Consider the following 23,149-nt stretch of genomic DNA (forward strand, 5'->3'; position numbering starts at 1 on the left):
ACCAGTTAATAATCCTCGGGATCATCTTCCAATATTTTTGTATTGCCGGGCAAAACCACCATATGTGGACCATGTCACCTACCTGGCCGCATTTCCTCCAGCATTGGTCAGAGGATTCTGGGAAGATCTGTTTTAGCCTCTTTGGTGTGAGGTACCATTGGTATATTATATGTTTTCTTTTGTGGCCGTACAAATGTAGGTTTTGGCCGCATTATCCCAGATATCTTCCCAGTCTTCTCTGTCAATTTCCAGTCTCAGGTCTCTGGCTCATTTGGTCATATAACCATGGTCTGACATGGACTCCGCTGATTCTATCCCTGCGTAGATCGTCATTATTAGTCCTTTTTGGTATTCTTCTTTTCTGCATAAGCGCTCGAAGTTGGTCAACTCCGGAATTTTGGTGTTCCTAGAGATGGACAGGAGGAAGTGCCTAATTTGCAGGAATTGGAATAGAAGTAGGTCTGGGGCGTTATATTTGGTTCTAAGCTCTTGGAAACTTAAAGGTTTTCCTTTGTGGAGTTTTTCTATCCTCTTAATGTTTTTATTCTTAAACTGGTCGAAGTGGCTTGAGTTCACCCCTGGTGGGAAATTTGGGTTGTCAAAAAGGGGGGTGAGCTGTGAGGCGTTTGACGTGAGTTTAAATTTTGTTTTAGTCCAGATGCTCATAGTGAATTTTACAGGTGTAGCCCCGGTCTCTTTTTGGTCCCAGAGACACCCCTCCTTGTGTGCCGAGCGGTCGCGGGTGCCTCCGGACGCAGCAACGGACCCGCCGGCACGGCGAGGGAGCGCTCCAAGTCCTCGGAGCCTGGGCGGCGCACCCGGCTAGCGGCGGCCGCCATGACAGGTTGCGCGAGCGTGCGCGTTGGTCGCGCATGCGCAGTAAGGTGCGGGGGTTGCAGCGGCCATTACGGAGTTACGCATGCACAGGAGAATTGTGCACGCGGCCCCAATGCTATAGAGGCCTCTGCGGGACTACAACTCCCATGAGGCTTAGGGCCAAGAACCCCAGGTGTCCCCAAGTGGCCAATGAGAGGCCAGGATTCCCTAGAGCAGGGATTGATACATTTCGCGGGCTTGGGGCAGAGGCAGTTGGAGCTGGGAGCAGGAAGGGGAAGGCGGGTGTAGGGAGCAAGTGGCTCCTGCACCAGGTAAGGTATCCCCAGGTCCCAGGCAGGCCCCAATCCCTGTTAGGGTAGTGGGTTGGTACTGAGGGACGGCCCCTAAGGTAGAGACCCTGCCCTTAGGTGTGAGTGTGTGTGCAGTCTTGTCAGTGTCACGGCTGTCAGTGCTGTGAGTGCTGACAAGAAGGCACAGTGTGAGTGCAGTGCGGTTGCTGCAGGTACAGTGTGAGTGCAGTGTGGTTGCTGCAGGTACAGTGTGAGTGCAGTGGATTACTGCAGGTATTAGGGAGAAGCTAGTGAGAGGGGATCTGGGAGGTGAAGGGAGAGGTAGTGTGGGTGCAGGGGGTCAGGGACCCGCCTGCATAGGACAGTTCTACCCCGCAGGCCCTAGGAGTATTCCCTGAAGTCACCGTAGGTTGCTGTGCTGCAGGGACGCCCTATAGTGGTAGCGAGCATCACCCCTTACTCAGTACCAGTTAGGGACAAAGCACAGAGTGGGGCGGTTGCAGTCATCTGGGACCAGACGGCTGGACACCGTGATATCTGGAGGCCACGTGTCGGATCGACAGACCCTTTGCGAAGTTGTTACCGGTCACCGCCGTGACCGGAAGGTATTATTACATCAAGTGCACCAACACCGGTCAACAGGCGCTGATCCCGCCTTAGGCGTAACTCTTTAGGGACACTAGCGAGTGGCTAAAGAACTGAGCCTATACCAATACATTACCATTCACGGACACGGTGTGGAGCACGCGGTAGCGGGACTGAGACGGTACTCAATAGGAGCGTGGCTGAGCCACTACCGATATAAGGACGGTACCAGTTATTAGGTTGTTAGGCATTGCTGCTAAGGTTATGTGTTATGTGAATTGATATGATAAAGTGATAAGGATTATTCATTGCGTTACAGTAAAATTGGTTGCATCACATGTGTGTTGTATGTTTCTTGCCCAGGGGAATCTCACATCACGGGGATCCTGGGTAAGTGGGGGCGCTGCGCTATTAAGTGTTACCCCAGGCTCCCAGCTAGCGGAGGCTCAGATCTCCTGGAGCCACAGGTTGTGTATAGTGACCAGTAGTCTCTTTGGGAGCGTCAGAAAAAGGGCTACACAGGTCCTAGTTCTAATTTTCTATGTCCCGAGTCTTTCTCCCCTTTTCTCCCCTTTTGTCCAAAGCGATATTGGCAGTGGGCAGTTCTCTGAGTAGCTCGATTCGATTGCTACCCAGCAGAACTGGGCTGGGTCGATGTTCCAGACGACTACTTGGCGTAGTTGAGCTGCATGGAAGTATCGAAGTATATCTGGGAGCCCCATGTTGCCCTTCGATCTGGGGGGGCATCAGTACGGTTCTAGCTACCCTTGGGCTTTTCCCCTGCCAGATGAATTGAAAGATTCGGTTCTGTAGGGCTCTTAATTCCCGTCTTGGTACATGGATTGGAAGGGTCTGGAAGTAATATAGCATTCTGGGAAGGATATTCATTTTTATGGAGATTATTCTACCAATCCATGATATCTGATGCTTGCTCCATTTCAGTAGGTCTTTTTTTTTTTTTACCAATCTTTTTCCTTTATTGGAGAGTTATGGCGTGTACACAAAAGACAGTTATATTGACAGTAGAGTCATAGGCACATGACTGCAAACTTCATAAATCAGATCCAATAAACCTTGTTTTCCTCTTTTCCGAGTAAAATCAGTGGGAAAAATAGAAGAGGGGGATGGGAGGAGAAGACAAACAAAGAGGGGGAAGGTGTGGGCTGAGCCAAGTATGAGGGGGGGTGGGGCAGGGGAGGGAATGTGGGGAGCGGAGGGGGGGGGACTCCATTGTCCTCAAACCACGTCCGCCTGGTTGGGGCTCAGTTTAGTGCAAGGATCTGTAGGAGGGGCGGTCCTCCGGATCCGGGCCACGGTTCCCAAAACTTGTAGAATTGGAACATATTCTGCTTGAGCATGGCCGTGAGCTTTTCCATATTCATGATCATATTTATTCTTCTAATGACTGTACTTTTAGATGGTGCTTTAATCTGTTTCCATGCCGCTGCAATTGAGCATCTGGCAGCAGTCAGGATTGAGGATACCAACCGATTTAGTGGTGAGGTAGGTCTTCTATTGATTTTCCCAACACGAGGGTCAAAGGGTCCATGGGGATCTCTAGTCCCACGATTTCACAAAGTAGTTTTTGGACCATGGTCCAGAACCTTTGGATCTCTGGGCATGACCACCAAATGTGGGCCATATCTTCTCTTTGACCACATCCCCTCCAGCACAGATCTGGTGTGCCGGGGAAGATAAGGCTCAGTGCTCGGGGTTAAGTACCACTAAAATAAAATTTTGTAGATATTCTCCTTTATTATGGTACATATTGAAGTCTTTGTACAGTAGCTGATTCCCAGACATCCCTTCACTCATCCAGGTCCACTTGCAGGTTTAAATCTGCGCTCCACTTTTGCATATAAGGCTAAGGCCCCGCTCCCAGAGTCAGCGCGCCCGCACTGCAGACAGGCGGGGCGCTGACATACACAGACCGCGATATGCGGTCTGTAGGGAGCGGGAGGTGGGCGGGAGTGGGAGGCTTGACAGGGGGGGGCATGGTTTGAGCGGAGGGACCCGCTACTCTCCCCCCCTCCCTCCCTCCACGGCTCGGGCTGGAGCTGCTGATTGAAGGTAAGTAAGCAACACACACACGCAGGCACACACACACACACACACACACGCAGGCACTCATACACACACACAGGCACACACATACACAAACACAGACAGGCACACACACACAGACAGGCACACACATACACACACACAGGCAGGCACTCACGCACTCAGGCACACACACACACACAGATACACACAGACACGCACTCAACTGCTTTCACTCCACACTCCTCCCTGCTCCCCGAAGCCTCTCCTCCTCCCGAAGCCTCCCCTCCCCATTGGCTCACAGCCACACCACGTGACGCGTCAACGCTAGGGATCACCATTTTCTTGTGTCCCATAGCGGCTGACGCGCCACAGCGTGTAGTGAGCTGTGCAGCCAGGGGGGACCGGGACCGGCTCCGCAGGATTCCCCTGCTGGTGGGGAACTTGCGTGTGGCCGCCCGCGCCAACGAGCGCAGCGGGACCGAGGCCTAATCGTGGAGCGGGGCGCTCTGTGACAGCTCCATCCCCCCATAAATCTCGGAGATCAATCCCTTCTGGTATCTGCCTTTAATGCAGAAAGCTTCGAATTTGGTCAATGCGGGGAATTTGGAATTTTGGGAGAGTGCTAGCAGGAAATGCCTGATTTGTAGAAGTAGGTCTTTTTTAATGTTGTCAAATAATGTGGGGTAGTTGTTTTGATGGAGTGATTCATAGTTTCTAGAGATGTTGACCCCCAGATATTTAATATGTGTTGGCCTCCATTTAAACTTGATTTTTTTTTTTTGTAGAAGTTGGATATCAGAGTCCAGGAGGGACAGGTTCAAGGCTTCCGACTTGTCTTTGTTGATTTTGTATCCTGACAGCCCACCAAACTCCTCCAGTGACTTCAGCAAATTTGGTACAGTTGGTGGGTTGACTAAAGTTAGGTTGACATCATCCGCAAACAGCGATATCTTATAGTTCTTGCACCAATGTTTATCCCCTGAATATCTGGGTGCATTCTGATCGTTGAGGCCAGAGGCTCAATTGATAGGGCAAAGAGGAGGGGGGATGGGGGCAGCCCTGCCTTGTGCCATTCTTAATATTTATAGTCTCTAGTTTTATTGGTAGTTTAACTAAGGCTCTATGAGAGTGATTGAGGGCTCTGAACCCTTCTAGGTACGGTTCCGAGAAACCAAAGGACTGCACGGTTTTGTCCAGGAAGGTCCACTTTATTCTGTCAAACGCCTTCTCTGTGTCGAGACCCAGTAGGATCACCTTCGTTTTAGTGGCATGGACATGTTCTATGATATTGACTATTTTTCTTGTATTGTCTGAGGCCTGCCGGCCTGAGACAAAGCCCACCTGATCTATGTTAATAAGCCTTGGTTTAACCTATTCGCTAGGATCTTGCTGTATATTTTAATGTCTGCGTTTAATAGGGATATAGGACGGTAACTGCCGCATCGGAGCGGGTCTCGGACTGGTTTATGAATGATTGCTATATTAGCTGTTGCCATGTTCTCAGGGATCAGTTTGCCTTTCAGAAATTAGTTATACATCTCAAGTACAGTACAGTAGGTATGGGGTGAGGGGCGGGAGAATTTCTTTGTAATATCTGTTTGAGAGGCCGTCAGGTCCTGGTGATTTACCTGATTTAAGATCCTTGATCACTTTTACTAATTCGAGTTGTGGGATTTTGCTGTTTAGGATTATTCTTTCTATTTCGGTTATTTGCGGGAGATTTCAGGAGTCTAGGTATTTTGATATGGCCTCAGAGTTTGAAAGGTGGTGGAGCCCTTCTGACCTGTTTAGGTCATATAGGTCAGCGTAGAACCTAGTGAACTCGCAAGCAATTTATGTTTTAGTCTTCATACCTCTGAGTTTATTGGCCAGGATCCTACCTGCCTTGTTTCCTTTATCGTAGTATAGTTGGTTGGACCATTTTAATGCTTTCTCTACTTCCTCTAGTTGTATTTTTTTTTAGCTCTAGTCTGGCCCTAATTAGAGACTTATATACAGTCTTAGATGGGTTGGATTTATGTTTTTGTTCTAATTTTGTAATTTTATCCGCCATTTTTTTGTGAAGTTTCTGTTTGGCTTTTTTCTTGTGGGAGGCCACGGAAATAAACACCCCCCTGATCGTGGCCTTGTGCGCTTCCCACAGCATTGAGGGTGCCTCTACTGAACCTCTGTTTAGATTAGATTGAAGTAGTCATTCAATGATAGCTTAATTGTGTCTACTATTTCTGCGTGGTTCAACAAGGACTCGTTTAACCTCCAGTGATAGAGACTGCTTCTAGTAAACGGGGGTGACAGGGTCATCTCCACCGGGGCGTGGTCTGACCATGTGATTGGTCCAATGTTGGACTGAGAGGTTGCTTTGAGAATATTTTTGGTGACTAGGAGGTAGTCCAATCTGGAGTATGTCTGGTGTGGGTTTGAGTAGAACGTGTAGACCCTTTGGCCCTGGTGATTTGCCCTCCATATGTCGGTCAGGGCATATTCTCCCAGAATTTCTCAATTTTTTGAGGCGGTTTTGCGGATTAACCCTGAGTGTGCTTGTCCCCCTGCGTTTGATCTGTCTAGCTCCGGGGAGACGACCATGTTCATGTCTCCGCCTAGGATAAGGGACGACAGTAAATGAGCGTCCATGGTCTCAAAGACCTTCTTTAGGAATTCCGCTTGGCCTTCGTTTGGTGCATATACATTGATTAACGTCAGTGCTGAGCTCACAAGCGTCCCATAGACTGACAGGTACCTGCCCTCCGGGTCTGAGATCACCTTCTCTGTTTTAAATGGGACGCCCTGTCTTATAAGGATGGCTGCTCCCTTTTTTTTGCTGCTGTAGGGAGAATAATGTGCTACCGGGAAGCTGTTTCTGAATGTATTGGGCGGTTCCTGGACATTAAATGGGGTCTCCTGGATGAACTGAATGTCTCCTTTCGGCCTTTTGAACTCTTGAAGAGCAAGTCTTCTCTTTCTATTACATTGTAGTCCTTTCACATTCAGTGAAACGACCTTGATTGAGGATGAGTTAGCCATTAGTTAAATAGTCAGGAGGATTCTTTGACTTTTCTAGAGCACTCAGGAAAACTTTGGTTTGGGCCTCTGAGCCGGAGCAAGCACAGGAACCAATGGAAGAACCAATGGAATGGTTAATGACCCTGGTTGCTAGTATCGCTGGTACCCTGGGAGGGGGGAGAGGGGAAGTGGGGTGTTTGAGGTCTGTAGGGTTGGGCTGGGGGTTGGTGGGGTTGGGTTGGGAGGGGGAGAAAGAAGAGAAAGACGGGTGTGTAGGACACCCATCCACATCGAGGCCAGACGGTAGGCCGTCTGGCACAGTGGGCTCTTTGCCCATGGGAGACCTCCCCGGTCCTGGGGGGTTGGAGTCCATGAGTGAACGTGAGGATGGGACCCTCACTTTCTGGAGTATATATTAGTTCTATCTTTTTACTTATCCATTTGTTTCCTTTAGAATCTTAGGTTGTGGTTTCACTAGTGTTAACTGGTCCATTAGTTTCAACTGCATATTTATTTGCGGTCAATAGGTTTTTTGAGGTCCTGGCTTTCACCCTTCTTTTGCTCCTGATAAGGCCGTGGCAAGGCTTGTGGTGCCTATTTATCTATCTAGACTATTGTTAAGGGGGGGGGGGAGTGGGGTGGGGGGAGAGCATGGGTTCATTTGCATCACCTTCCGTCCCATTGCATTTCACATTACATTTTACATTGACGTATCATAGCATTCCTAGATATAATTTCATTTAGTAGCCCAACATTGCATTACCATCATTCCCATAGTTCTAGCTTCTAGTGGCAGTCCTAGCTAGGGTCTTGGGGCTTTTTGCCCCTTGTAGGCTATGCTTGCCGTGCGACTCTTTAGAGTGAGCGGCCGAGGGCTTGGGAGGTTTGTGCGGGCGGGGGTGGTGGGTGTGGGTGGGTGATGGGGTGGGAGGAGGTTTTAAGTGGGTGTGGGGGGGAGGAGGATGATGGGGTGGAGGTGGGTGCGGGCAGGGGTGGTGGGTGTGGGAAGGTGATGGGGGAGGGGGGATAAGTGGGTGTGGGGGGGGAGGAGGGGGAGGAGGGGGAGGGTGGGAGCAGCATCAACTTATTTGCCTCACATTTCACATTGCATATGTAACCCTTGTTCCCCCCTCCCCCCCCCCCCCACAGACTCATCTGTGGTGTCTAGGGTGCGTGAGGGCAGATTACATGCATAGTGGTGGTGCATACCTGAGTGGAACAGGAGGGCCTGAGCTTCCCGCGATGTTATTGGGGAGACAGGACCAGGCTTCTGGGGTGGTAGCCTCCATGATCTCTTAGTGGTGCAGCGCCTCCATCTTCTATACTCCCAGGAATATGGGATAGGACCTGTATAGAAGAACCCCCGTGGTCCCAGGGTAATTGCTTCCAACTCACACACAGTCTTTGGTAAAAAAGATTGTCTCTTTATTGGCAGATCAGCGACTCCCAAAATGTAGTGGCTTCCAGCAGCCACAACAACAACAGCAAAGCCTTGCTAAGTACTCCGCTCTCCTCCCTTACAAATCTTTCCTCCTCTCCTTCCCTCCAAGCCTCTCCTCCGACAGGATGGTCTGCGCTGGGGCATCAATACCCCGCAGCCCATCTCCGATGTTATCCTCGGGGGATTCTCCCCATCACCCCAGGCAGAGGGGTGAGGGGCATTGGTCCACCGAGTCTATAATGCTATCAGCTCTACTCAAAGTGGCTGAGTCTCTCCTCTCTGCTCCTGCACGACTGCACATGTGAGACTGCTGGTCTCCTCCAACTCCTCGGGCCGTTCAGCAGGACTCACTAACTCAGACTAAAAAGGAGACTAACCTCACTTACAGGAGTTGGCTGCTAAATATAGAGTCAGCCCCACTCTTCTCTGTCGACAGCTCGCTCGGTTCAGCAGCTGGCTGGGCCTTAGTTCCTCCCGCTTGGGTGTAACGGGGAACCAGGGCAGTCTTGTCTTTGCCTTCCGCCACCTCCGTCAATGTTCCCGGAGAGGCACCCCGCTGGGTTCCGATCAAAGGCCACGGCTCGTTCGGCCAAAGGTAAAACGTGCCACATTGAGGGCATCGGGCCTTGGTGCTGGGTACCGCGCCCGGTATCCCGCAGTGGACGCACAAACACCGGAGGTATTCGTGCTCAGCCACCTCCACTACCAGTAGGCCTCCTGGTAATTGGTAAATGGAAGTATTCATCTCGGACATAGTTCGCTCAAGGTTGGAACAGCTCAGTGTTTCAGCTCCTTTCTCCTCGAATGCCAGACAAAAGTGAAGCTCTTCGCTCTGGCTTCCGGTCCCTCCCTTCGCTGGGGCGGACTCTCCTGATTGGCTCTCTTTGTGCCCCCTCCCTCTGGTGGAATCCAGAGGCGGGGTCTTTTCTCCTTCAGCGTGACGTGGCCTGGCTTTCTGACCAGTCACAGCACAGGTGGGTGGGCTTTCGGCTTTCGCGCCGCTCCGCTCCTTTTGCAAGGAATCTGGGTTTGGCGCCAGATTATTACACATTTCCAGCCACATTTTCCTTGTAGTCTCTGTGCACGATGCACGTGCTTGCTCCAGGTTTGGCGGGAACCGCCATTTTAGATCACTTCTCTTGCTCATGTAGGGATGGACGCCATCTTGGATGAGTCCTCCAAATGTCCATGTGCCCTATTCTCAATGTCTAACGGGTATCTCGTACCTAAACACTGACTGTCCTCGAAATGTGTGCTCTGCATTCTGTTTCTCACTAAATTGAGGTGGCTTTTACCCCAGGCTCAGCGGAACTCCTCTCCTCCATGCACTGTACTCGGTGTCTACGTTGCAAGTGCTCTGTGGTGCGTTTGTGTGGGTGATAGCTAGTGTACCTCTCTTGCTTAGGTATGGGCGTCTCCTACTTTTGGCCACTCATAGCGCGGGCCCTGGGCCATGGTCCCTGGACTAGTTAACAGGCTGACACCCCCCAGTTGCCTCACACTACCTGCCTCAAGGGACTCAGTCAGCTATAACTATTCACCCTTCCTACGCCACCTCCTAAGGGCGCCCAAGGCGTACTGTGCGAGAGTCTACGCTCCCCTGACTACCCTCGGCATATGCAATTGCGCCCTTCCTTCTCCAGCACTTGCACGGAGAGTGCATCTCACTCTTCCCATTCCGCCTCGCTGTAAGCCTGGCCTGTTCTGGCAATCTCAGCAGCGCCTCCAAATGTAACTCTTGTTCCCCCCCCAGACTCATCTGTGGTGTCTAGGGTGCGTGAAGGCAGATTACATGCATAGTGGTGGTGCATACCTGCATGGAACAGGAGGGCCTGAGTTTCCCGCGATGTTATTGGGGAGACAGGACCAGGCTTCTGGGGTGGTAGCCTCCATGATCTCTTAGTGGTGCAGCGCCTCCATCTTCTATACTCCCAGGAATATGGGACAGGACCTGTATAGAAGAACCCCCGTGGTCCCAGGGTAATTGCTTCCAACTCACACACAGTCTTTGGTAAAAAGGATTGTCTCTTTATTGGCAGATCAGCGACTCCCAAAATGTAGTGGCTTCCAGCAGCCACAATAATAACAGCAAAGCCTTGCTAAGTACACCGCTCTCCTCCCTTACAGATCTTTCCTCCTCTCCTTCCCTCCAAGTCTCTCCTCCGACAGGATGGCCTGGGCTGGGGCGTCAATACCCCGCAGCCCACCTCCGAGGTTATCCTCGGGGTGGGGATTGGATTCTCCCCATCACCCCAGGCAGAGGGGTGAGGGGCATTGGTCCACCGAGTCTATAATGCTATCATCTCTACTCAAAGTGGCTGAGTCTCTCCTCTCTGCTCCTGCACGACTGCATAGGTGAGACCGCTGGTCTCCTCCAACTCCTCGGGCCGTTCAGCAGGACTCACTAACTCAGACTAAAAAGGAGACAAACCTCACTTACAGGAGTTGGCTGCTAAATATAGAGTCAGTCCCACCTCTCGTGATGTCAGCAGAACCTCCCCTCTTGCTCACGCCTGCAGCAGAGTCCAGGCCTGCATCTACCACTCAGGGCAGAGCTATGAAGGGGGAAAACCCATGATGATTACTGGTGCCTGATCTTAACAGTAGAAGGAAGATAGGTAAAGCCTGTGCTGTTTACAGGGGGCTACACATATCACACTGCATTTGACTTTACTTTTGGGCCCCTCCAGAGATCCTCTGTGCTTATTTATCCTAGCATTGATAAAGCTGCTGGTTGGGGGGGGGGGGGTCAAAGTTCTGCTCGGGCCCGATGGTATCGGGCTCTTAGTCTGGCCCAGGCATTTGTGCTGCGCCGAGTATCCGCCACCCCCCACTGTCCCCAGGCCAGCGCTCAGCCGGAGCCCGTCTGTCAGGTGTCTCAGACCTGATTGTGTGTCTGCGGCGTTTCGTCCGGTGTTGTAGCTGGGAACGTTGGTTGGGCCAGCTCCGCTTCTGGCTCGCCTCAGACCGGACAAGCCGCTCCAACACAGCTCTCGGAGGGTATTTATTTTTAATACTTTACTGACATCTTGGTTTGATTATGGGGTTCTGTGGTTCTTCTTGTGCCTTTTTTGTTATGGGAAACTTGTATTCTTATTACTATTCTTGTGAGGGTCCTTGGAGCTCCCTCGCTAGGCTTCCATTCCCCATGACGTCACTGGAAGTCTCTGTGAATTACATTTTTAATGTATTATAATGTAACAAGAATTTTTCGTCTCTATAGCAACTATTTACAAAGTCACATCCTATTCCTCTTCTGAAACAGACTCTGGCACACCCCTTTTTGAGCCCCGCCCTCTCTCTCAGTGCACCAATTGAATCTAGTGACTGCCTGGTCACATGATCTTCCCCACAGAACTTTGCATCTTTGGTCCTCGTCTGCTGCACTGACAGCCATTTAGTGAACCCCCGAGCCGAATCTTCACCGATCGATCACAGGAGAACGGATCGATCGGCAACTTAGCATTGTGTGGGATTGTATTGATGCACAGATTATAGGGAAAAAATGTAATTAAAATAAATAAAAAACGGCAGCTTGGGCTGCAGCCTTAAAGGTTGGGATTTTTTTTTTTTTTTTTCAACTTATTCTTTATTTGTTTTTTTTTGTTTTGTTAAGAAAAGTGGGGAGTGGGATACAAAACACAAAAAGGGGAACATGTTACTTGCGAGTCACATACAGTTGTATCAAGTGAATAACACATTCAATGGGGAGACAATAATGACATCACTGTTATTACAGCGTTTAAAGTAGTGAATACAGAAAATTAACTCAAAAGACTTAAAAGGGGAAAAAGAAAAAGAAGGAAATGTCATTGCTTTTAGAATATTCATTTCTTTTGTTGTCATACCAGCTTAACCTCCATGCATTTGTAGAGTATCCGATACTGGATACTGGATACTGGATACCCTCCAGGCTAACCTCTGCATTTTATACAATTACGATTCCTATCACACCAGGGTTGTCTCAATAGTGAAGCTCTTGTTATTTATTGTTATGTATTTTTTTTTTTAATTTCCCTAGCTAGTGTGTTTTTACCTCACCTATTTTTTGATTTTCAGGACTGGAGAGTAGCCCTCGAAAGATATCTATTTCCTATATAGGTTCTCCACGGTTCCCAGACGTCTATGTATTTCTGTACTGTGTCGTTGGGATTTGTTGGGATTTTGATTCCAGCATCAACCACTCAAGCTCACTCTTAAATGCGGGCAAATCCTTTTATCTCCATGTACCTCGGGTACCCACCTGTAACTGAGTAATAATACCATTGTCCCTTTTCCCCTCTACTCTCCTAAGCTTGCTATAGATGTAGACAAGAAATATGCTTCCAGATTTTCACCCCCGAGGTGGCTGCATGAAGGCCGCTGGAGTATCATTCTAAATAAAGCCTTTTGAAATAAAAGTTACTTAATAAGCAGTATTTATCCAAGGTGTTGTAGAGAATAGCCGCATTATGTCCAGCGTATCTGCCTCTCACCTGTCTCCCCTACAATCTATCCTAAACGCTGCTGCTAAAATCACGTTACTGTCGGCTAAATCTGTCTCAGTGTCTCTCCTGCCGAAATCTCTCTCCTGGCTTCCTATCAAATCCCTTATCACACACTCAAATCTCCTCCTCGCTTTCCAGGCTATACACTCTTCTGCCCCTCCTTACATCTCACCCTAAACTCTCACTATACACCCCACTTCCCTTCTTTAAATCTCAGCCCCAATTTCTCGCTATACACCTGCCCGACTCTTGCGTTCTGCTCAAGGATGTCGTCTGTCTGCCTCTTTTGTATCTAAAGCCCTCTCCCGCCTAAAACCTCTCTCACTGACTGCCCCGCACCTCTGGAATGCCTCCCCCTCAATATCCCACTAGCACCATCTCTCTCCACCTTTAGGACCTTTCTAAAAACACACCTCTGTAACGAAGCATATTGGTAGCTCCGCTGGCTCACACTATACATCTCATATTACTGACCTTGGCACCCTGCAGACGCAATTACCAGAACACCCTCCTACTGTCTCTGTACGCTCTCTCCACTTACCACTTAGATTGTAAGCTCTTCGGGGCAGGGACTCCTTTTCCTATTGTTTAATGTCTGAAGCGCTTATTCCCAGTATGTGTTATATTATTATGTCACATGTATTGTACAGCGCTATGTACCTGGATGGCGCTCTATAAATAAAGCTATACATAAGTTCTTTAGCACCTTACTTCTAAGACTACTTTACGCCTTATCCCGAAACCCCATTGGAAAAAAAAAGGGCTACTTTGTGTGTTGGCTAATGATGATCACATTATCAAGCTTGTTATAAATGAAGTGGAAAAATATTTGCTCCTCTTTCCCTTTGAAGAGGAGATTCAAACACTCTTTCATCTCAAGTTAAACAACAGCCTACCATGCACTTGAAGTTACTTTCTTGTTTCCAACAGACGGCCAAACCTAGGTGGGTGGGTATCGCAGGAGCGATAAGGATGCAAGGAACCGTGGAACAGGGAATGGTATCAAGCTGTCTCTGAAACATTTATCTTCCGCTGAAGAAATACTAAGCACAGTGTGATTCATTTTAATAGCTGAAATATAATATGCAATATCATGTTAAGTTGGCATTCTTTGATGGCGAGACTTCAAACTCCTCCATTCTTCTCCGACCCCTTGAAAGTCCATTAACTGACCCATTACCGTCTGCCTTAATCAAACTCAATTAAAAAAAAACAAAAAAAAAAAAACCCCTGTGCATCAGATGAACTGATTCACGAGAAGAAAAACCTTGAATCGATTTTGCAAACTTCTTTGGAGAATCCGTGGCTGCCCGCGGCACTCCCGACTCGCCGTTTCAGCTCGGGGTTTTGTGAACTCCGCTTGACGCTGGCTCCCTTTGGTGGAAATTGAAAGTTTTACTGATCTACTTAGCAAATCTGCACAGAAAGTTGCTACTTTGCTCCAAAAAAAATCAATGGACATGAAGCGGAGGAGAAAAAAAACGAGAGGGGAGATGTGAGAAACGGCGGCTGACATCCCGGCTGTTTGAAGAAACTAAGGCAAGAGAGTAACTTTTTTTGAATGTAGCTGGAAATAGCTGCCTTTGCTATTAACCTGCATGCAGCCACCTCAGGGGTAATCATTGGGCCGCCGATTTCTTTGGGCATTTTTTTATGCCCGAAGAAACTTGAACGCTTTGTTCTGATAGCGGCAGGGTGAGCAGATCGCTGCGCAGAACTAATCTCTTCCATAAGGAACATCCAATGTCCTTTTTAGTGACCCAGTCAAGTAGTATTTTAAGCTATACCACTGGGTGATGCCAACCTCAGTCCTCAAGGGCCACCAACCGGTCAGGTGTTCAGTATATCCCTGCTTCAGCACAGGTGACTCAAACAGTCTTCGACTGAGCCTGAGCCACAAGTGTTGAAGCTGGGACTGATTGAGCCACCTGTACTGAAGCAGGGATAGATTGACCACTGATTGAGCCACATGTGCTGAAGCAGGGATCTCCTTGAACACCTGAACTGTTGGGGGCCATTGAGGACTTGAGTTGACCACCCCATAATTCTGGTGCTTTGAAGAGCATAGCTACCCTCCAAGGGAGAAAAAGAGATTGATTATATGATTATTCCCAACGGTCATTTGTCAATTATCTTTCATAAAGTGAATGGCACAATGTATGCTTGTATATCTTTATTTATATAGCCAAGGCCGGTGAGAGGGTATTAGGAACCCTAGGCAAAACTACCGCCCTGCGCCCCTCTCCCACCCCCCTCACCCCCCCCCCCCCACACACTTACCTTTAGAAAATTTATATTGTGTATTAGTAGGAATAAAGATTTATTTTACATCAGAAATGAGAACATGATAATGATTGTACATTATCATTGTACTGGGGGAGGGGTATAGTTATGTGCCTGGGGTAGAGGGGAGGGGTAGTTATGTGCCTGGAGTGGGTATAGTTATGTGCCCTGGGGGGGGGTGTATAGTTATGTGCCCTGTGGGGGTCTAGTTATGTGCCTGGGGGATATAGTTATGTGCCTTGGGGGTATAGTTATGTGCCCGGGGTAGAGGGGAGGGGTAGTTATGTGCCTGGGGGGGGTTATAGTTATGCATCAGGGAGGGAAGAGAAGTAGGCCTGGGAGGCAGGGAGGGCAACAACAGAGGAAGGGGGGATGAGTGAGAGGAGGGGTGTTGAGGGAGAGGAGGAGGAGGGGGGATTGAGTAAGAGCGGAGGGGGGATTGAGGGAAAGAGGAGGAAGGGGGGATTGAGTGAGAGGAGGAAGGGGGATTGAGTGAGAGAGAAGGGGGAATTGAGTGAGAGAGGAGGTGTAGGGGGGGTGGATTGAGTGAGAGAGGAGGAAGGGGGATTGCGTGAGAGAGGAAGAGGGGGATATAGTGAGAGTGGAGGAGGGAATGAGTGAGGAGAAAGGAAGATATTGAGAGAGAGAAGGGATGGTAAGTGGGTGAGAGGGGGAGGAGAGTTGATGTAGGGGGGACAGTAGGACCATGGAACGCCAAAAAATTATTATTATTGGCACACCTAAAAAAGTCCGGTCACCCCCTGAGCTAGGGATATATATTATGTTTTTAACATTTTATTTCGGCTGCAGGCATGTCATTTTGCGATGTTTATCACATGGTTATTCCGATATCGCCGTAGGCGTCAGTATTTGTGTACAAGAAATCCTGGCTCATTTTTCAAATATTATACAGAAGCGTTTTGACGTCAACCCCGATGGAATCCTCCATCCAAAAAACGCAATGAAAAATGTACAGCGAGCGCTTCCAACGTGGGACTTTCCCAGAAGCCTCCCTGATCGGCTGAGCTCATTACCATAAATACATCGGTCTCTATCCCCCTGCTTTAGGGGTTTATTCATTAACCCAGGGGTGCTTAAATCCAGTCCTCAACAGGTCAGGTTTTAAGGATATCCCACCTACAGCACAGGTGGCTCAATCAGTGGCTCAGTCAAGGCTGTACCATCTGTGCTGAAGCAGGGATATCCTTAAAATCTGACCTGTTGGGGGCCTTGAGCACTAGCGTGGAGCCCCCACAGTACATCATTGGCCCCAAGCACTAGTTTAGATGGGGTTCAGACTCAATGATTTCAAACCACAAACCAGGTACCAGCCCAAGGCCAAGAGGGGCTGAAATAGGGTCTTACCGTGCCCTCCCACTTCAAATACCGCCCTCCCGCTTAAAATACCGTTTAGGCTTCTTCTAGTGCACTTTGTCCTAATATTCTCCCGGAGCAGCCTCCCATGTAACTGATTGAGCTTCCTGTGCCAAAGCTGGGACTTGTTGAGCCACCTGCCGAAGCAGGGACTGATTGAGCCACTTGCGCTGAAGCAGGGATTTATTGAGCCAAAAAAACAAAAATAGGGATTTATTGAGCCACCTGTGCTGAAGCAGGTCTATCCATAAAACTTTACCTGTTGAGGGGTCTTGAGGACTGGAGTTAAGAATCCCTGCTTTACACCTTCGAGTCGTGGCACTCAACCACGTGGCCGCAGGCACGCCCGCCAGGAAAATGATTGAAACACCACTTCCGTTCCAGCGAACGTGATCTCCCGCTAGACAACGAGACTGTAATGGACGACACACCCCGCACGTTTCAACCTAACATTCCCACGGTAAACAGGTCTTTTACTGTGAGGACTGGCAAACAGTCTTATCAGGTAAATTATTTTTTTATCAGTGCTCGTATAGTAAGGATGTAATCGGTAGTCCAACCGATCAACAATAAGTAACTAACGGACAAATGACGCCGCGGGGTCACGTGATGTCACGACCCGCGTTGCCATGGCGACACGTCACACAAGCCGACAGTCACGGTAAGGGATGTTTCAGAGACCTCGCGCGGTCTCCCCGGCCTTTCATTTAAATGCCTTGTGGAAGAACGCGAGATCTCTGCAACTGCCGCGCCCCCTCCCTCCCCCAAAAAAATCTTGCGCCCCCCCAGTTTGCGCACCTTTGTGTTAGAAAATGGGGAGAAGGATGGGGGGAAAGAGAGAATGGGGGGAAGGAAGTTACAGAATGGGGGGAGTGAGAGGGCTACAGATAATGGGGGAGGGAGAGAGATAATGAAGGGGAGAAAGAGGGGAGTGTGGGGTGTGGGTAGTAAGAAAAGGGGGAGAGAGAAAGGGACAGGAGAGGTAGATTAAAGGAGAGCGAGGGGGTAAGTAGAGAGGGTGTTTTATAAATTGGGATGGTTGGTGGAACTTGCCCCGGGCGCAGTACCTAGTTCCGCCTCTGGTAGGATACATTGCACCCGATAACCGGGTTCCTCACTACAAGGATTTCTAAAAGTCAGGACGGTTTATCCCAGACTCGGCCTACTGACCTCACACGAGAAGCAAGTTCCCTTAAAGCAGCAGTTCAAGCAATTTCCTACGTGTTTTTTTTTTTAATAAATCAGTGCTGTAAATACTTGTAGCATTTAAAAAAAAATGTTTTCAAGACATGTTTAATGTTTCTAATATAGGAAGCATTTCCAAAGTGACAGCCCCCTTCCCCTTCTGATAGGCTCTGGCTATCTCTCTAGCCCTCTCTCTAGCAGTGAACCAATTGTATCTAGTAACTGCCCAGTCAATCATATTACAGGAACTACATTGCCCACAATGCTGTGCAAGAACTGAATTAAATAGCCCAGAGCAAGTGATAGATTACAGGAAAACGGATCAATCTGCAGTTTAGTTAATCCCTTGTCAGTGTGCAGATTGTATTGATGCACAGCTTTAAATGAACAGAATTGTGTAATTTTTTTTCTCTAGAACTAGTATTTCAATATTAATTACTGGTGTAATATTATTTATAATAACCATGCTGTGAAAATAACACACATTGTAACCTATATAATGAAACATCTCTGCTGCGCCAAATACATTTTTGGGTTGATACATCGCGACTTTATTCTGCGCCAACGGAATGGTACAAACCACTTACATTCTGTGCGCCAAACTCAGTCAATTTCTGTGCGCCAAAAGCGTATACGTGTCCCATGTTAAAATGGATAAAAAGCAAAAGGTGACACTGTGCTCATTTGCATGTCATTACCCAGAATCCTTGGCTGCAGTGGAAGTATGCTAAGAGATAATGGGGAACGGCAGGGCAGCAGAGCTGTCTGAGATGTGTATGTGCTCACAAGCGAGATTTCTATTTGCCGTGGGCCAAAACAAATGTAATACAAAATTATTTTTGACGCAGCTGGAGAAATGTGAGTTTTGTACAGAGACACACAAAAGCGCCACTGAAATCTAGTTTATTATGCACCAATTGTGTGCAAAAAAATCATTTGTGACACTTAGTACATAAGGACCCTATTATCTTCCACTGTAGGCGTCTATACTGTGTGTATGTATATGTATATGTATATGTATATGTATATATATATATATATATATATATATATATATATATATATATACCATATATAAACCGTGATGTAAAAATACATCTACAGTTTTTTTTATACTATAAAAAATATTAAGGGAGACATTTAGTTTTTCGAAATCCTTTTTTTCAAATAAAAAGAAAGTGCTATTATGGGTAACTTAAACAAAAAACAATAAAAGTGGTGTTACTCTGTTTTGCAAATAAAAAGTACTGATATGCCAGCCCATTGGGATGCTAAATTTAACCCCAAAATTCACTTGATGTGCCCTATTTTTTATGTGCTCGTGATATTATTATTTTTTAAACTGACCCGACAAAAAGTTAAAGGAAAAAAAAACCCAACATACATAGATTCATTTGAAAAATATAAAATTTTAATAAAGGCTACATCTCTTAATTACAATAATTATTGTACCATGTAATCTTTTCTTTAAATGGAACTCTTTAGAATGCATAATTTACAGTATAATAGGACACGATGCCATGGCAAAATGGCGTAGGTACAAGACATATTAAAAAGGCATAAGATATATATAAACCCCTTACATAAAAGGGAAAAGTTTGGACCCTTAAAAAATAGGGTGGCATACGGTGGTTTCCCACTGTTAGAGGCACAGGTACTGTACTTAATAAATTTAACACTATACATAGTGTGATACCATACATTTCTTACAATATATACAAAGAATGTGTACAAAGTCATTTATAGCAAACACGCAGAGATCTTCAACCCACAAACGCAAAACACACAAACGCAAAAGTCAACACAGAGGTCACTTAATAAAATAACTTTCTCCCTATTCTACTGAGGGGCAAGTGGAAGCACTGCTAACTGTGCGTCCACGGGCGCCAGTGGCACGTCAACCCGCCGTACACTGTATGAAAAAGGGTCGATTGCGTTTTCCAAAAAAAAGGTGCATTCATTTTGAACTCCTGGTAGGAAAAGAGGGGGGGGGGGGGGGGGGGACATTCCGAACAAATCTTTCGGCTGTGTGTCAATTTGTGGTAGATGTTTAGTTTGATGTTTGGGTCACAATTAAGATGGCCGCCCCTAGGTTTGTGTGTGTTTTTTCTTTTCATTGCCACGGCAGTATCTCGGGTGAGGTTGCCGGTGTGTCCGTTGGGGTCGATGAGAGAGCACTGAAATTCGTTGGCAGCGTGGATCAATTAACCCAAGGGGGGGCCACTCCGGTCCTCAAGGGCCACCAACAGGCCAGGTTTTCAGGATATCCCTGCTTCAGCACAGGTGACTTAATAAGATTCATTGGCATTGAGCCACATGTGCTAAAGCTGGGACTGATTGAGCCACCTGTGCTGAAGCAGCGATATCCTGAAAGCCTGGCCTGTTGGTGGCCCTTGAGGACTGGAGTTGGCACACCCTCTGAATTAACCCCTCTGTTGCCGGAGAGGTTTGCGAGAATAATGACACTTCCGGCAACGAGGGAATAATGAAGTTATCAGACCGTTATCGTGATAGGCGTTTAACATATCCACTTACAGTTAAGTACGTGTGTAAATCGTGTCTTATACATTCGGAAAGGGGCACTGGATATTTGATGTTTTACATTTTTTTTTAAAAACTCTATAACACAAGAACATCCACACTGCTTCCCTATAAACCGGTGCCCGGCTCAATAAATATGACATATTCATCTTGAAAGCCCAATGACGAATCCTGTTCTAGTGGTAAATGGCAGGCACCCGCGACCAGAAAAACAAAATACTGTCATTTCTGTACTAACAGAGCTTGAAATATTGCAAGACCCTGAGGAATTAAGGTGTATTGGCAATCCTTAGGGACTTTTTTTTCTTAAGGACTTTTTGACATTTCTCAGCGCACAAACTGAGTTTGTTCTGATTCCAAGGAAACAACAACAAAAAAAGAAAAACAACTAGGAAAATAAATTACAATTCAAGGTTGAGGTCCGGTGATATTAAATTAGAAAAGGATGTTGTGACGGTAATACAACCAGGCGAGTGCCTCAGTATCAATTTGCCAATCCGATTGCGTAAATCACGTGGGATTACGTGTCTCTGCAAACGGATTCTTATGTAAATTTTACTTCCACGTCCTGCAAAAAACAAAAGTGTCATCAATTTTCTGATCCATAGAAGCGATTGGATAAACTGGGTTAGCTTAATTCTTCGGAGGGTGAACAACATACAACTCACAGTCTCGCTCTTCCCAACTCAATAAAGCAGCATGCCCATACACTGGACTTAAAAGGTTCAATAAATATCAATAAGATTACGTTTCATAAGGTATGTTAGACACCATTATCCTTGCCACGTGGCTGTCGGATCTCCAGGAAGCCACGTTAGGTATATACAATCAGTCTTTAGTGGGTTTCGTCCTTAAATAAATAGGTTGAAATTTAAAATTTATTTTGGCGATTGCAAAAGCGACGTTTCTTCCCCTGACGTCTTTGCCAACACTTCACTTCGTCAGGTTACTTAAAGCCTGCCGTGCCTGGCAACTATTTGCGGGGGCGAACGAGAGACCCTTGTTCTCACACAAGTGGAGTTGTCCGCAGAAAGGGGTGGAAAATCTTTCCTGTTGCGTGTCCATTTCACCTGTAATCTAGAAATGGCAGAACTGTTCTAGATGGCAGAGTTGGCGTCAGCCTTTGCCTGGGCTGCCGTCTTTGATTCGAACCTTGGACCAGCATGGCTTGTGGTGGACCAGCTCTCCCTTCACCGTTCTATGGCTCCTGGAACGCAGAATCGGACCGGCCCAAGCGCCCCTCCCCGATTGCAACTTGATCCGTGTTCTATCCGGAAATGTACGGCCGGTTCTGGAGAGCTCAGTCTCGCGCTGTCTCCTTCCCTTAGTCAATCCGTTCCACCTTACCCAGGACTCGGCCTTCGTACATGGGCAGGGTCGTCTCGTCACCCTGAATCTCTTCGAATACGGCGCCGCACTCAAACTCGTAGCTGGCTTTCTTGAAATAATATCTGCAAGCGGGAGGCAGAGAGAAGGTAGGTCACCAAAAAAAGAAATACTCATTAGTCCAGGTGGTTCACAACTCAAATCCTTAACACCCCCCACACAGGTCAGGTTTTTAAAATATTTCAGCTTCAGCACAGGTGGCTCAGTCGAAGTGGTAAGAGCAGCAGACATTAGGAGAACGGGAACCCTTCCCCACAGAGCTAACAATCTAAGTCACCATTGACCGACCTTAGCTTAACTTCTGTGAATACGTACACCCTCCCACCTACGGCCTCCACACCCCATGCGTGCACACCCTTTTAACCCCTTGCCTGCCAGAGGACACGTCAAATATCTTTTTGATCAGAATGTTTGTAAACTGCCGTGCGTACAGGGAAAGGCTTACTCCAGACTCCACCCACCCCCTCCTTTTTTTAAAATTTTGTTTAAACTAATTAAGCAGCAATTATTAGTCAAAGTGATAAAGGGGAAGAACAGCAAGTACCAGACGAGGTCACAATGACATAATCCATAAAAATAGAAAAACCCACAGTGTTCGACAAACCTATACATTTGCTCGCCCCGGGCGAGTGGATTTAACCCCCGGGCGAGTAATATTGGCCCAAGCAGCACACGTTTGGTACTAGGTGGCGAGTAGATTTTTTTGTGTGGCGAGTAGATTTTTTGGTGATTTGTCAACCACTGTGTATGTATGTATATATATATATATATATATATATATATATATATATATATATATATATATATATATATATATATATATATATATATATAATTATTATTTTTACACAGAAAGACTCAACCCCTCTAAGTAAGAAGTTCACGTATTTGCCTCACTAAGATGCTAATTACAGTGATAAGGCTTTAAAAAAAAAATATTAAACCAGTTGCTTCTTTGGACCGGCGATAAAATACTGCCCATCAATAAAGTCGCTAAGGACCAAAGGACGGTTTGTTTTGTGCTGTGTCTTTGTGCCTTGATGGAAGAGGGGGGGAGAATGGACAGGGCTTCAAAGAGATGCTTATTAAGCCTGCCTTAAAGGGGGCCAAATCAATGCCAGATGTGAAAGCCGGCTGACCTCTGCCTCCTGCTAAGGGCATCTGAAGGTCACCTGTGGTTCCATTGAGCCAGAAGTGAGAGCTTGGATGAGAACGCTCCCCCCCCTCCCCCCCCCCCCCCCCCCCCCCGCGGGCACGCAAGCATACGTGTAATTACTTTCACCTTGTGCTTGATGCAGAGGAAGAAAACAGAGTCGTCGTGCCCCCCCCCCCCTCTCCTGTTTTCTGGGTTCAGGTGGATATAGCAGAGGGACGGGTTTGTTTTTAGTGTCCGGGCACAAGGGAAAGTGATGACTAAGTCATTGTCGGCTGTGCATAAAAAAGGTCCAATCCCACGTAGACTGGCATAAATGAAATTATATATTCATACAGTGAAGCGACTTTAACAAAGTCACTGGCTCTCTTACACTAATCTAGCCATGCTAAAAGCAAAGAGTTGGACTCTGGTATCTCTTGTGTTTCTTAGGGGGGGCTCTGAATGGGGAAGTGTTTGCCAGTCAAGTGTCTTCTTTCCCCTTATCCGAGACACAATAAAGATAAGGGGAGGAGGGGGGGGAGGGGAGGAGGGTTGGGAT

The 23,149-nt window shown here is 47.4% G+C and overlaps 1 protein-coding gene across 1 annotated transcript in view; it reads right to left on the reverse strand.

Moving 5' to 3' along the window:
• Positions 1-18,917: 18,917 nt before the first annotated feature.
• Positions 18,918-23,149, reverse strand: part of AXIN2 (axin 2) — a 23,352-nt gene continuing 19,120 nt past the window's right edge. Inside the window, exon 5 of the mRNA XM_075579555.1 lies at positions 18,918-21,544. Within this exon, the coding sequence (XP_075435670.1) occupies positions 21,394-21,544 (151 nt within the window). The 3' untranslated portion in view covers positions 18,918-21,393. The remainder of the gene's footprint in view (positions 21,545-23,149) is intronic.

The sequence above is a fragment of the Ascaphus truei genome, chromosome 22 (genome assembly GCF_040206685.1).
Source record: "Ascaphus truei isolate aAscTru1 chromosome 22, aAscTru1.hap1, whole genome shotgun sequence".
NCBI classification, from domain to species: domain Eukaryota; kingdom Metazoa; phylum Chordata; class Amphibia; order Anura; family Ascaphidae; genus Ascaphus; species Ascaphus truei.